A 12165-nucleotide genomic window follows, 5' to 3' on the forward strand; every position below is an offset into this window, starting at 1 on the left:
GTGCTATAGGGGCATGTTCCCATTTACCTACTACGGTATCAGCATCATCCCGGACTAAAGGGAAGGCAGACAAAACTTCATAATGCTTGTATAAAAAAGGAAAAAGAAAGGTCAGCACTACCCAATGGAAATATATCCCAATAGAAATGTATAGGTGCACGTTAAACCATGGCTGCAGCATACAGGAGAAGCAGAAACCAAAAATGGCTGCCTTCACTTGGTCGTGCACACCTGCCGCCCATTTACCTTCTGTCCCTCCTACTGGAACATCTAAATGGTATCCTACCTTCCCTGGTTTTATTTGTAGGCTTAGTCCCAAGAGAGGAGCATTCTGAGAGGTAGGAACTCAGCTTTCCCAGGTTGAGATTATAGCACCTGGTTTTAGCGTTAGGACCCATCTGAGAGCTTGGTCACCTGGACGTTGGTAGCGGGGCCAATGTAATTTGATCAAATTATATACCAAGAACCTTGCATTATTTAATGTAGTTAGAGTATTGATTATAGGTATGTATACCTCTGATAGTAAATTTATTTTGTGTGCTGTTGCCATTTTTGGTTTCTGCTTCTACTGTATGTTGAAGCCATGGTTTAACGTGCACCTATACATTTCTATTGGGATATATTTCCATTGGGTAGTGCTGACCTTTTTTTTCTTTTTTCCACCCCCATTATAGTCATCATTTAGATGCCATGATCAATTTTGGCATCTAAGGGGTTAAACAGCAGAGATCCAAGTTGTCTCCGATCTCGAGAAGTTGTTGTGGGATGCCAGCTATCAATCACAACTGTCTTCCTGCAGATGATGGATGGAGCAGGCTCAGTATCGGTGCCTTTGTCATCATTATTCCAGACATTAACAGCAGGTGGTGCTCACTCCGTTGTCACAATTTATAAATGGAGAGCTAGCGCTAATAATAGAATCTACTTTTAGCCTTTCTCCTGTCCCCATGAAACAATAAACGCTATACTTGAAGCTCTCTTACAGCCAAAAGGGGTTCAAGTCGACAAATTTACAATGAAGCTCAACTAACCAAATCAGTGTGTGCACTACTGCTTACCTATGTTACTCATCCACACCACCAGCTTTTCTGAAAGACTTGATACCGTTGGAGAGGGCTTTAAGCTGTACCTGTGGCGGCAAACATAACGCTTCAGAAACAGTTTCAGAAGTAATGCAAGAAACAAAGTTTTACATTCCCACCTTCTGTTTTCTTCCTGTTGCTGTTTTCTCTGCCCTGAAGGACAAAATGATCCAATGAAAGAATATCTGGAATTTATGTGGCTACTACTTCACCAAACAATTATTAAAACAAGTATTTTACCTGCTGTTATTTTAGACAGGTAGTTTGATGTCCCATTTGCAATAGCATTCTCATCACCAATAATATACAGCGCAAAACTCTACAAAAGGAGAGAGGAAGAAAAAAGTGAAAATCCAGTACTATCATCAGTGGTAACACTTGGGGATTTCAGTTCACACTTGTTTTTATTTATTGTTTTCCTTTTTTGTAAAACACAAGTATCAAGTACAATGTAATTAGTAACAGAACCACCAGCAGGCTGCCCATGGGCAAGGCCACAAAATAATGAAGTCATATGGTCGATATGTCAAATATCACTCGCATTAACATAGAATAATCCCTTCACATTAAGAAGTGGCCCAGTCAAACTGGGGTGAGAGCAAGAAAAAAAAAAGGGGGTGGATGGGGGAAATACAAGATAGATATCAAAGTTTCATGTATTCACATGTTCTAGTGGTTCATGTATTCACATGTTCTAGTGGTTTATGCATAGTATAATACCCTGTTTCCCTGAAAATAAGACCTACCACAAAAATAAGCCCAAACATGATTTTTCTGGATTACTGAGGATGCTTGAAATATATGCGCTACTCCAAAAATAAACACAAGTTACATTTAATAAACAAAAGTCAATCTAAATAGTGTCCAGGCAGTTATACATGTTAAACTAAAAGCCTTTGGAGCAAAAATTAATACAAAACGCTGTCTTATTTTTGAGGAAACAGAGATGCGTATGATATTCTAAAGACTTATAGCCTGTCCACATGTCATAGTTTGCTGCAGCCTGGCAGCAGAATCCATCCCTATTAAATTAAAGCAACCCTCTGGGCCTGGACAAAAAAGGCCACACCAGCTTCACTGACTTCCTGATGTACACTGTGATTTGTATGCATCATTAGTCTAAGATACAGCACCTGCTTTGATTAATCAGTTCGGCCCATGTGAGCAGCACTGACCAGTCAGAGCAGTATGTAGTGTCTTAGACTACTCTATTGCATACTAATGCTCAGTGTGCATCAGGTAGTCAGAGAAGCAGTTCAGCCATCTTTGTTTCTCCAAGCCTTGAATGGAAACTTAGACCGCAGTGTCTGTATGCAACAGATCTTCTCCACATGCGGTTTTCAAATCTGCATAATGGAATAGAAAGAATAAAAAAAATACGGGCATGTCACTTCTTTATAACGATTCATCATTAAAATACAGAGTAAGGCTGGGTTCACACAGGGCAGATTCCTGTCGGAAATCTCGCGGTTTGGCCGCAGCAAAAATCGTGAGATTTCCACCGCGGTTTAAGCCGCGGCAGCTTTGAAGCGGCTCGACCGCATGCTTTTCCGTTGCGGCCGGCGATCCCATAGAGGAGAGCGCGGCCGCGACGTAAATAAAACAAAAAAAAAAAGTAAATAGACATGCTGCTTCTTTTGAAACCGCGGCCACCGCGGTTTCACTCGGATTTACCGCAGCGGATTAGCCGTCCCGTGTGGAAGAGGTTTCTGAGAAATCTCGTCCACATGGCTGGCTAACCCCGAGATTAGCGGCCGCGGGCGGTTTTGCCGCGGCAAAACCGTCCTGTGTGAACCCAGCCTTAGGTTGTCTGCATGCAGATTAACCCCACTGAATAGGATTAATCCACATGCAGATTTGTAGCTGCAGTAATGCATATCTGCAGCAGGAATACATGCTTAACCCCTTAGTGACGAAGCCTGTTTGCGCCTTAGTGACGGAGCCAAATTTTGGAAATCTAACATGCGTCGTTCAACGTAGCATAACTCCGTAAAAGCTTTACATATCCAAGTGATTCTGACAGTGTTTTTTCACCACATATTGTACTTCATTAAAAAGTGACCGATATAATTTGTATATATTTATTAAAAGTACCAATATTGGAAAAATTTTGAAAAAAATTGTCTTTTCACATTTTCAACTGTAATATCTCAAATATGTCCAAACATACTGTACAAATTTTTGATAAGCTATATATTTCCACCTGTTTACTTTATTCTGAATGCACACGTGAAAAACTTGTGTTTTTTTTAACCATTTATAGGACGTACAAATTTAACATTACTTTTCAGCATTTTGAGGAACACTTTGTTTTCCTGCACCAAGCCAAGTTTGCAAAGGCTCATGAGTGTCAGAATAATATATACCCCCCAAATGACCCCATTTTAAAAACTACACCCCTTAATGTATTCACTGAGGGGTGTCATGAGTATTTTGACCCCACCAGTTTTTTTCAGGAATTAATTCAATTTAGAGGAGAAAAAGTAAAATTTCACATTTTTGCAAATATGTCATTTTAAAGACATATTTTTTTCCTATAGAGCCCATGAAAATGAGGATTTACACCCCAAAATGGATACCCCTGTTTCTCCCGTGTTCAGAAACATACCCATTGTGGCCCTAATCTTATGTGTGGATGCACAACGAGACCCAAAATGAAAGGAGTAGTCAGTGGCTTTCAGAACAGAAATTTAGCATGAAGGTGATTTAGGCCCCATAGCACTTTTGTAGAGCCCTTGAGCGGCCAAAACGACAGAGAACCCCAACAAATGACCCCATTTTGAAAACTAGACCCCTTAATGAATTCATCTAGGGGTGTACTGCATATTTTGACCCCACAGTATTTGAATAAGTCTAAGCAAAGCAGAAGGAAAACATTTTTGGCAATTTTGTCAATTTACAAACAGTTTTTTTTGTACAGTGTACATAGGAATGAAGACCTTCACCCCAAAATGGATCCCCCCCGTTTGTCCCGTGTTCAAAAACATACCCCTTGTGGCCCTAATCTACTTAAAGGACACATGGCAAGGCCTGTAATGCAGGGAACACCCGTTGGATTGCAGGGCACAACTGAATAAATTGTTCATTTGTACGGAATAAAAATTGACTCCTTAAAAATCCCCCCCCCCCCCTCCGCGCCCTTTTCGGCGTTCCCCAAATATTAGATAAAAGTAATAATGTGAACTGTGTGGTATTTCCGAATACAGGGGTAAATACGGAGGCTGGTTGGGATGGGTACATGGGGCAATAAAACAGTGTATCCCCCCTCCTCTCATGCTTTTTGGGGGTATTTCGTGACCTCAGTAGCGGGTATGGGGTGTAAAAAGTGGCGCTCTGTGAGTCTCCGTAATATTGCTGATGTGCAGCGGTCTCGCACAGAAGACACTTAACAAGCTGCTCCTGGAACTGCAGGAAGGCGAACGTTCCCGGGGCTTCTTGTAAATTGCGTATTACAGGTAGCGGTCTGAATAACGCCGGGCTCACACAGGCGTAGGCGGGATCTGCTTGTGGAGGCCTGCAGCGGATCCCAGCTGTAAGCCGGCCGTGACCCTGCATATGGCCACGTAATGTACTGCGCATAACTGCCTACTCACACAGGCGGTCATGCGCAGTACTTTTTTTTTTGCCTTTTTCGCACCGTCGCTTAGCGATGACACGGGTACCCGCAGCCCCTATACAAGGTAGTTGCGTATGGGCTGCAGGTATATCCACGACCATGGAGCACAATGGGCTCTATGTTGTGGATATCCGCAGTAAAATAGAACCTGCTGCGTTCTCTTTTCTGCGAGTGGATTACGCAATTCTGACCCACTAATGTGAGCGGAATTGTGTAATCCAATGCGATTGATCTGCGTATTACCGAGGATCAGACGCATGTGGAATCCGTAATTCCTATCCGGTCATGTGAGGCCGGCCAAAGGTAGATCGCTACCTTTTTTTCACGTGACCGGGGACTGCTCAACGAGGCCACCCGTCACTGCTCCAGGCTCTCGGCGACCGCTGGGAGCAAGGAGATTTAAAATTTCCTGGCCTCCCCGTCTCCTGCGCATGTGTCCGGTGTTTTGCCAGCGGTCGCATGCGCAGAATCCGGGAAGTTGATGGAGGAAGAGCGCGTCGGGGTGCAAATACGGAGGCCTCCCGTAAAAAGTTTCATCTCCTCTCACCGATCGCATCGGTGAGGGGAGATGAACCTTTACCTTTTTTTTTACTTTTACGTGATCGCCATTATCCATTGGATAACGGCGAACACGTGATCAGGAACCGCTCACCGCGATGGATCCAATCCATGAGGGGAGGTGAAACTGACTTTTAAAAAAAACTTTTTTGCGATCGCCGCTATTCAATGGATAGCGGTGATCGCATGCCCGGGAACCGCTACCTTCAGGAGTCGGGAGCCAGGAGATTTCAAATTTGCCGGGGGCTCCCGGGCTTCTGCGCATGCGCCTGACGTTATCGTCTGGCACGCATGCGCAGGAGGCCGGCGGCGGATCCGGGAGGACCCGTTCTTCGGGGGACACCGCGGGACAAGCCGGGTGACTATTTTCAGCTGCCCTGATGGATCCGATCCATCAGGGCAGCTGAATTACTACTTTTTTTACACTGTTTTATTTACTTTTTTTGCGATCGCAATGCCAGGGGGGGGGGGACTGCCCGCATCCTGGGATGACAGCTCCATGCTGTCGGCTACCTGCGGGCACCGACAGCATGAAGCTGTCACGTCCTCAGGCAAGTGGGCATTAATCCTAAGAGGATGCATAAAACTACGACCTCTAGGTTAAAGCCCACTTGCTGAGGACGTAGTTTCCCGATGGGGCAGTCGTTAAGGGGTTAAACATGCGAATGGACTTTTGCCGCAAATTTCTATCCTGTGAATATCCCCCCTTAAGGTATAGCCACATGGTGCATTCTTCTGTGGAATCCGCCTGTAAACCTGTGGCAGAAAACCACAGTTATTCTGCTGTGAATGTGCACTCGGATTTATCTCCGGCAATGGGCAAAATCCACCTGCAGAATTACAAACAAGTTTCCGGGTAGATCCTCCTAAAGTAGTGCCATGTAATGCAGAAACACATCGGAAATTCCAAACATGGATTTTGCCCATTGACCAGGCTAAATTCTGGTGCAGATCAGTGACAGAACAGCCACTCATTTCTGCTACGGCTTTACAGGCAGATGCGGCACAGAAAATTCCACGGCGAAATCTACAATGTGAACATTATGGTATGTGCACACATAGCGTTAATTTTCCACATGTGAATCCACACAAAATCCACAGGACTTCATTGCAGACGTTGTTGTGGACAACACTGACGGCGTTGCAATGAATGAAATAGGTGGTGAATACAGGACACTTCCACGACCAACCATACTTGAAAATCTGCAGGATTTCTTTTTCCACCATGAGCAATTAAGAGTTAGTTGAAGCCCCAACCACTTACATTCTGCTGGACTTTGTGGAATTATTTAGTGCACATTTCACAGCTGAAAATCTGAAAGAATTCCTCGATGTGATAACTCATCCTTATAGCAGATGAGACATTCTTTCGTTAGACCACATAATAGCCCAAAACCTTAAGACAGGGCTAGACTGACATGCTTCCAGGAACATTAATAATATCTGGTGGACAGGAGATATTTAGTTGACACTTTTTTTTTTACCAGAACTACAAGCTTGCTTCTCTCACATATTCCGGGAAGGTATGGGTAAGCGGACAGCTTTTCTCCTTTTAGACAAGAACTCAGCCACTGATAGATGCTTGGTGGATCAGAAGTAAAAAATGACTGGTAACTCATGAAACCGATTTGAGCTGCAAGAAATAAGTGAAAAAGTATTAAAAGAACATTACTGCTTACAGATTGGACAATTCAGATCGCTTAATAAGTATGCCCTCCAGTGGTAAACAGAAGGTACTACACAACAAATACTATAAAGATTTGTTCTGATATAACCTACAAGGAATACTGCAATATAAATGTTAATTCACGACTTTAACCCCTTAGTCACAGCCCCCCTTTTTACAACCTAGCTAAGTGGGCTTTAATCCTAGAGGACGTAAAAACATGCATCCTCTTTGGATTAAAGTCCTCTTGGCTGAGGACGTGACAGCTCCATGCTGTCTGTGCCCGCAGGTAGCCGACAGCATAGAGCTGTCATCCCAGGGAGCCCCCCAGGCCATGCGATCGATCCAACGGATAGCGCTGATCGCAATAATGTGAAAAAGAAGTTTTAAAAAGTTAAAGATTCAGCTGTCCTGATGGATCGGATCCAACAGGGCAGCTGAAATTATTCACCCACCTTGTCAGTGGTGTCCCGCGTTGAAGGGGTCCTCCGGGACCCGTCGCCGCTGTTTTGCGCATGCGTGCCAGGCAAATGACGTCACGCGCATGCGCAGAAGGCCGGGAGCCCCAGTAAACATAAAAGATCCTGGCTCCTGAAGGTAGCCAGGAACCAGGAGATGTCACCAGGGACTGCGGTGAGCGGTCCCCGGGTCAGTGATAGCCGCTATCCAATGGATAGCTATCCAATGGATAGCGGCGATCAGGAAAAAGTTTTAAAAAGTTGAAAAAAAAAAGTTAGTTTCACCTCCCCTCATGGATCCGATCCATGAGGGAAGGTGAAAATACTCACCACGGGTCCTCCGCAATGTCCCGATCTTCTGGGACCTGAAGTCCCCTTCTGCGCATGCGCACCCGAATTCAATCATCGGGCGCATGCACAGAGGGGCTCAGGCCCCCGGAAATTTAAAATCCTTCTGCTCCTGGCTGCCATGTGTAGACAGGAGCAGAGGGATGTCACTGGGGACGTGATCACTGTTATCCAATGGATAATAGTGATCATTTAAAGTGTTAAAAAAAAAAAAGTTTAAAAAAAAAAAAAAAGGTCAAAAAGCTTACGTTTCATCTCCCCTCACAGATCATATCCGTGAGGGAGGATGAAATTACGTACCTAAGGCCCCCTGGATTTATCCGCGGACCTTACTCCAGCTTCTGCGCACGCGCCCGTCGCCGAATCGGCAGATGCATGCGCAAAAGTTGTGGATTGCCAGGGTAATTTAAAGTCTCCCTGCTCTTGGCTACAAAACTTAGCTGAGAGCCTGTAGCTTTCACTGGCGGCCGCGTTCAGCGGTTCCTGGTTACGTGTTCGCTGTTATCCAATGGATAATGGCGATCACGTAAAAGTAAAAATAAATGTTGACGTTTCATCTCCCCTCACTGATGCGATCGGTGAGAGGAGATGAAACCTTTTACCGGAGGCCTCCGTATTTGAACACAGACGCGTTCCTCCTCCGTGGACCTACCCGAAATTCTGCGCATGCGCCTGCCAGCAAAATGCCAGATACAGTCGGAGGAGGCGGGGAGCCCAGGAAACTTAAAATCTCCTTGCTCCCGGCGACCTTCGTATCCTGTATACGTCTGATCCGCGGTAATACGCAAATCAATCGCACTGGATTACAAAATTCCACTCACATTAGCAGGTTGGAATTATGTAATGCACTCACAGAAAACAGAATGCAGCATGTGCTATGTTACCGCGGATATCCGCAGCATAGAGCCTATTGTGCTCCATGGTCGTGGATATACCTGCAACCGATACACAACTACATTGTGTACCACCTGCTGGTGCCCGTGTCATTACTAAGCGATGGCGCGGGAAAGACACACAATAAAAAGGTGTACTGCGCATGACCGCCTGTGACAGTAGGCAGTTATGCGCAGTACATTACAGTATGCAGCGCCACAGCCGGGCTCACAGCTGGGATCCGCTGCGGACCTCTGCAAGCGGATTCCACATACAGCTGCGTGAGCCCAGGGTTATTCAGATTGCTACTTGTAATAAGTAATTTACAAGAAGCCCCTGGAACGCTCGCCTTCCTGCAGTTCCAGGAGCAGCTTGTTGAACGCCTTCCATGTGAGACCGCCGCACCGCAGCAAGATTACAAAGCCTCACAGAGCGCCACTTTTTACACCCCATCCCTGCCACTGAGGTCAAGAAATAACCGCCAAAAAGGATGAGAGGAGGGGCGATACCAGATTTTATTGCCCCATGTACTCATCCCAATCAGGCCCCAGTAATTACCCCTGTCTTAGATAAAAGTAATAATGTAAACTGTGTTTTTTTCCCGAAGTTTTGGGGAAGGCCAAAAGGGGTGAGTGTGGGGATTATTTTTAGGGAGTCATTTTTTTTTCCAGCACAAGTGGGCAATGGGACCTGAAATTTATTCAGTTGTGCCCTGCAATCCAACAGGTGTTCCCTCCATTATAGGCCTAGCCATGTGTCCTGTAAGTAGATTAGGGCCACAATGGATATGTTTATGAACATGGAACAAACGGGGGGATCCATTTTGGGGTGAACGTCTTCATTCATATGTGTGCTGTACAAAAAAAACCTGTTTTTAAATTGACACAATTGCCAAAAAATGAAAATTGTGATTTTTTTTCCTACTGCTTTGCTTAGATTTATTCAAATATTGTAGGGTAAAAATTCTCAGTAGACCCCTGGATGAATTCGTTAAGGGGCCTAGTTTTTAAAATGGGATCATTTGTGGGGGTTCTCTATGGTTTTGAACCCTTAAGGGCTCTACAAGTTGGCAATGGGGCATAAATCACCTAGCAGGGAGTGCCAAGCAATTGCAGAGACAGCACATGTGCGCTGTCTCTGCAATAGATCAGCATTCCTTCCTTGCCAGTGAATGCTATGTCACAGAGACATGGTCGGGCAGGAAAAAGAATGCGAGGAATGCACGCTTCATAACAAGAAGAGGAGGATCCGGCTGGCTGGATGTGAGAGGAGTCGGGGACTGGAGAAGATCAGCGAGAAGATGCGGTAAGGAGTCTGCCAAGGGAGGAATAGGAGAGTACTTTTTTTTTTTTTTTTTTTTAAATAGTCCCTTTTTGTCACAAAGATGTGCTGCTGTGAATAGGGATGTCAACATCCCATCAAGACAACTGCAATCGTCAGGCCGTCAGATTCAAGGGTACATTTAGAGTTTAGGAGTGAACTGTTCCAGGTGTGTAATCTGTCAGGTAAACCTTTTATTTTGTACAGGAGCAGGCCGCTGCTAGTACGAGGAGTGAGGGTGGGATGTTCACATATGCTTTCATGTCAGCATTCTAGTGAGGTTACCGTTTTACTGTAGTAAAAGGTCTGGCCGGATTTATAAGATTTCCAGCTTAAAGCCAGTTTTTTTCCCTCTAGTTCCTCTCCCCTCCCTGCAGGGTATGGTAAGCTGGTCAGGGGATCCTGCTGAAGGCAAGTAAGGAAGAAAGAAGATAGGTGAGTAAAAAGGAGCAGGATAGCTTACCTTGCTGCTCTGCCTCTGTACAGGAGTCCCCTCCTGTGTCATGCTTCCTGACAGGCTGTGTATTTGTCGCATGCGGGAGGATATTTGCCACCATGCGGTTTGTGTTATGCCTACACTGGCTGCCTTGGGGCCATGTGGCAGGTTTACATGGGCCAATGATCGCTCAAAGGACAGTTTGAGTGACAGCTTTGTGCGATCGTTTTGCATAAAAATTGGTATTTAAGTAGCTACTCAGCTACTTAAATGCCAATTAGGTGTGCAAATGAAGCCTTCTCTGAACAGTTAATAGTCTGTGCTCAAATCCTTTGTTCTCCACAGGGAAACAATGCTATCAGAACTCCCCCATGGAGAACTACTGATCAACGTGAGTGACGATTTTTAGGTTGGACTGAATTTAACGATCAGCCAGCAGTGCCCGAAAAGGAGACCAAGGGGCGCAAATTTACACGCACCAATTATCGCTAAAACGATCGGCGATTAGCGATTTTTTAGCGATCATCGGCTGGTGTAAATGGGTCTTTAGAGCTTGTTGCTGGGATCTGTGGTTTCTTAGCGACTCAGCTTCACAGGTGTGGTTGATTGTGCTGGCTGAGTGTGGTGCTTCAGTCAGCCAATTCACAAAGTCTTTGCTCATGTGTATATAAACCAGCTCCTCGTCAGCGTTTGCTAGTTTTCCTCTTGAGCAGTCCTGTTTTCCTGCATGTCGGGTGTGAACTGTCATACTTCTGTATCTCTGTTCTCGTACGTCCTGCTGTGAGCAGTGTCATTCTCCTGCTTTCTGCGCAGGTTCGGTTCTGTGTGAACAGTGTCATACTACTGTATGAAGTTCTGGTATGTCCAGGTGTGAACAGTGTCATTCTCCTGCATGTCTGATGTATTCAGGAGAAACAGATTACCTCCGGCGTGCGTACCATTAACTGTGTATAAGTATATAGGAATGTAAACAGGGGAGTGCCAGATGGATTATTTGTAAAGCAAGATTTGCCAAAGGTTAAACGAGTGACTTACCCGGCACCGAGCGGGGACACCCATTGAGGGAACTACCCACTCAGCACCTGTAATCCAAGTTTGATTATCAATATCAAAATTATCCCTGATTCTTTGTCATCCAACAATCAGGGCAGCAGCAAAGGGGCCCCCAACACTACCAAATGAAGAGGTTTAAATCCAGAAGGCCAAAAGAAATAGCACTGTCTCAGCAGTGTTAAACTCCCGCACTCAGAAGTTGATAGTATGTTGTTAGAGATATCGACTTCTCGGAGCACGGGTGTTTTTTTTTTTTTTATCACTGCTGAGCAGTGCTATTTCTTTTGATTAACTGTGTATAGCCACTACACGCCATTAACTGTGTATAGTACGGATCCTCTCTGCAGCATTTGACACTTAACCACAAACTCCTCCTCAACATTATCTGCTCCATCGACTTAAAGGACACTGCTCTTTCCTGGTTTTCCTCCTACCTATCTGACCGCTCATTTTGCGTCTCCTTTGCTGGCTCCACCTCCCCTCCTCTTCCCCTTGCTGTTGGGGTCCCCCAGGGCTCGGTCCTTGGCCCCCTCCTCTTGCCCCTATTGGACAGACCATCAGGAGATTTGGCTACAATCTCCTACACTGCATCCCTCATCTCAATCCATCACCCAGCCTGTGCCCTCCACCCCGCTAACGAAATCATATTAAGTGCCCTTTTAATTCTAACCTCTCATTCCTGCCTCCAAGACTTCTCCAGAGCAGCACCAGTCCTCTGGAATGTGCTACCCCAAACTATCAGGGCAATCCCTGTC

General features: G+C 45.3%; 1 protein-coding gene across 2 annotated transcripts in view; it reads right to left on the minus strand.

The window, feature by feature from the left end:
* Nucleotides 1–12165, minus strand: part of ANAPC1 (anaphase promoting complex subunit 1) — a 127032-nt gene that overhangs the window by 68421 nt on the left and 46446 nt on the right. For both annotated transcript variants that reach the window (XR_010791192.1, XM_066595992.1), the window contains exons 20-23: nucleotides 6741–6889; nucleotides 1323–1401; nucleotides 1202–1235; nucleotides 1059–1129 (exon numbers count right to left, since the gene is read on the minus strand). Coding sequence is in view for 1 of the 2 variants with exons in the window: in XM_066595992.1 (XP_066452089.1) it covers nucleotides 1059–1129; nucleotides 1202–1235; nucleotides 1323–1401; nucleotides 6741–6889 (333 nt within the window). In the remaining variant the exon portion in view is untranslated. The remainder of the gene's footprint in view (nucleotides 1–1058; nucleotides 1130–1201; nucleotides 1236–1322; nucleotides 1402–6740; nucleotides 6890–12165) is intronic.

This window comes from Eleutherodactylus coqui, chromosome 3, assembly GCF_035609145.1.
Source record: "Eleutherodactylus coqui strain aEleCoq1 chromosome 3, aEleCoq1.hap1, whole genome shotgun sequence".
Taxonomy (NCBI): Eukaryota; Metazoa; Chordata; class Amphibia; order Anura; family Eleutherodactylidae; genus Eleutherodactylus; species Eleutherodactylus coqui.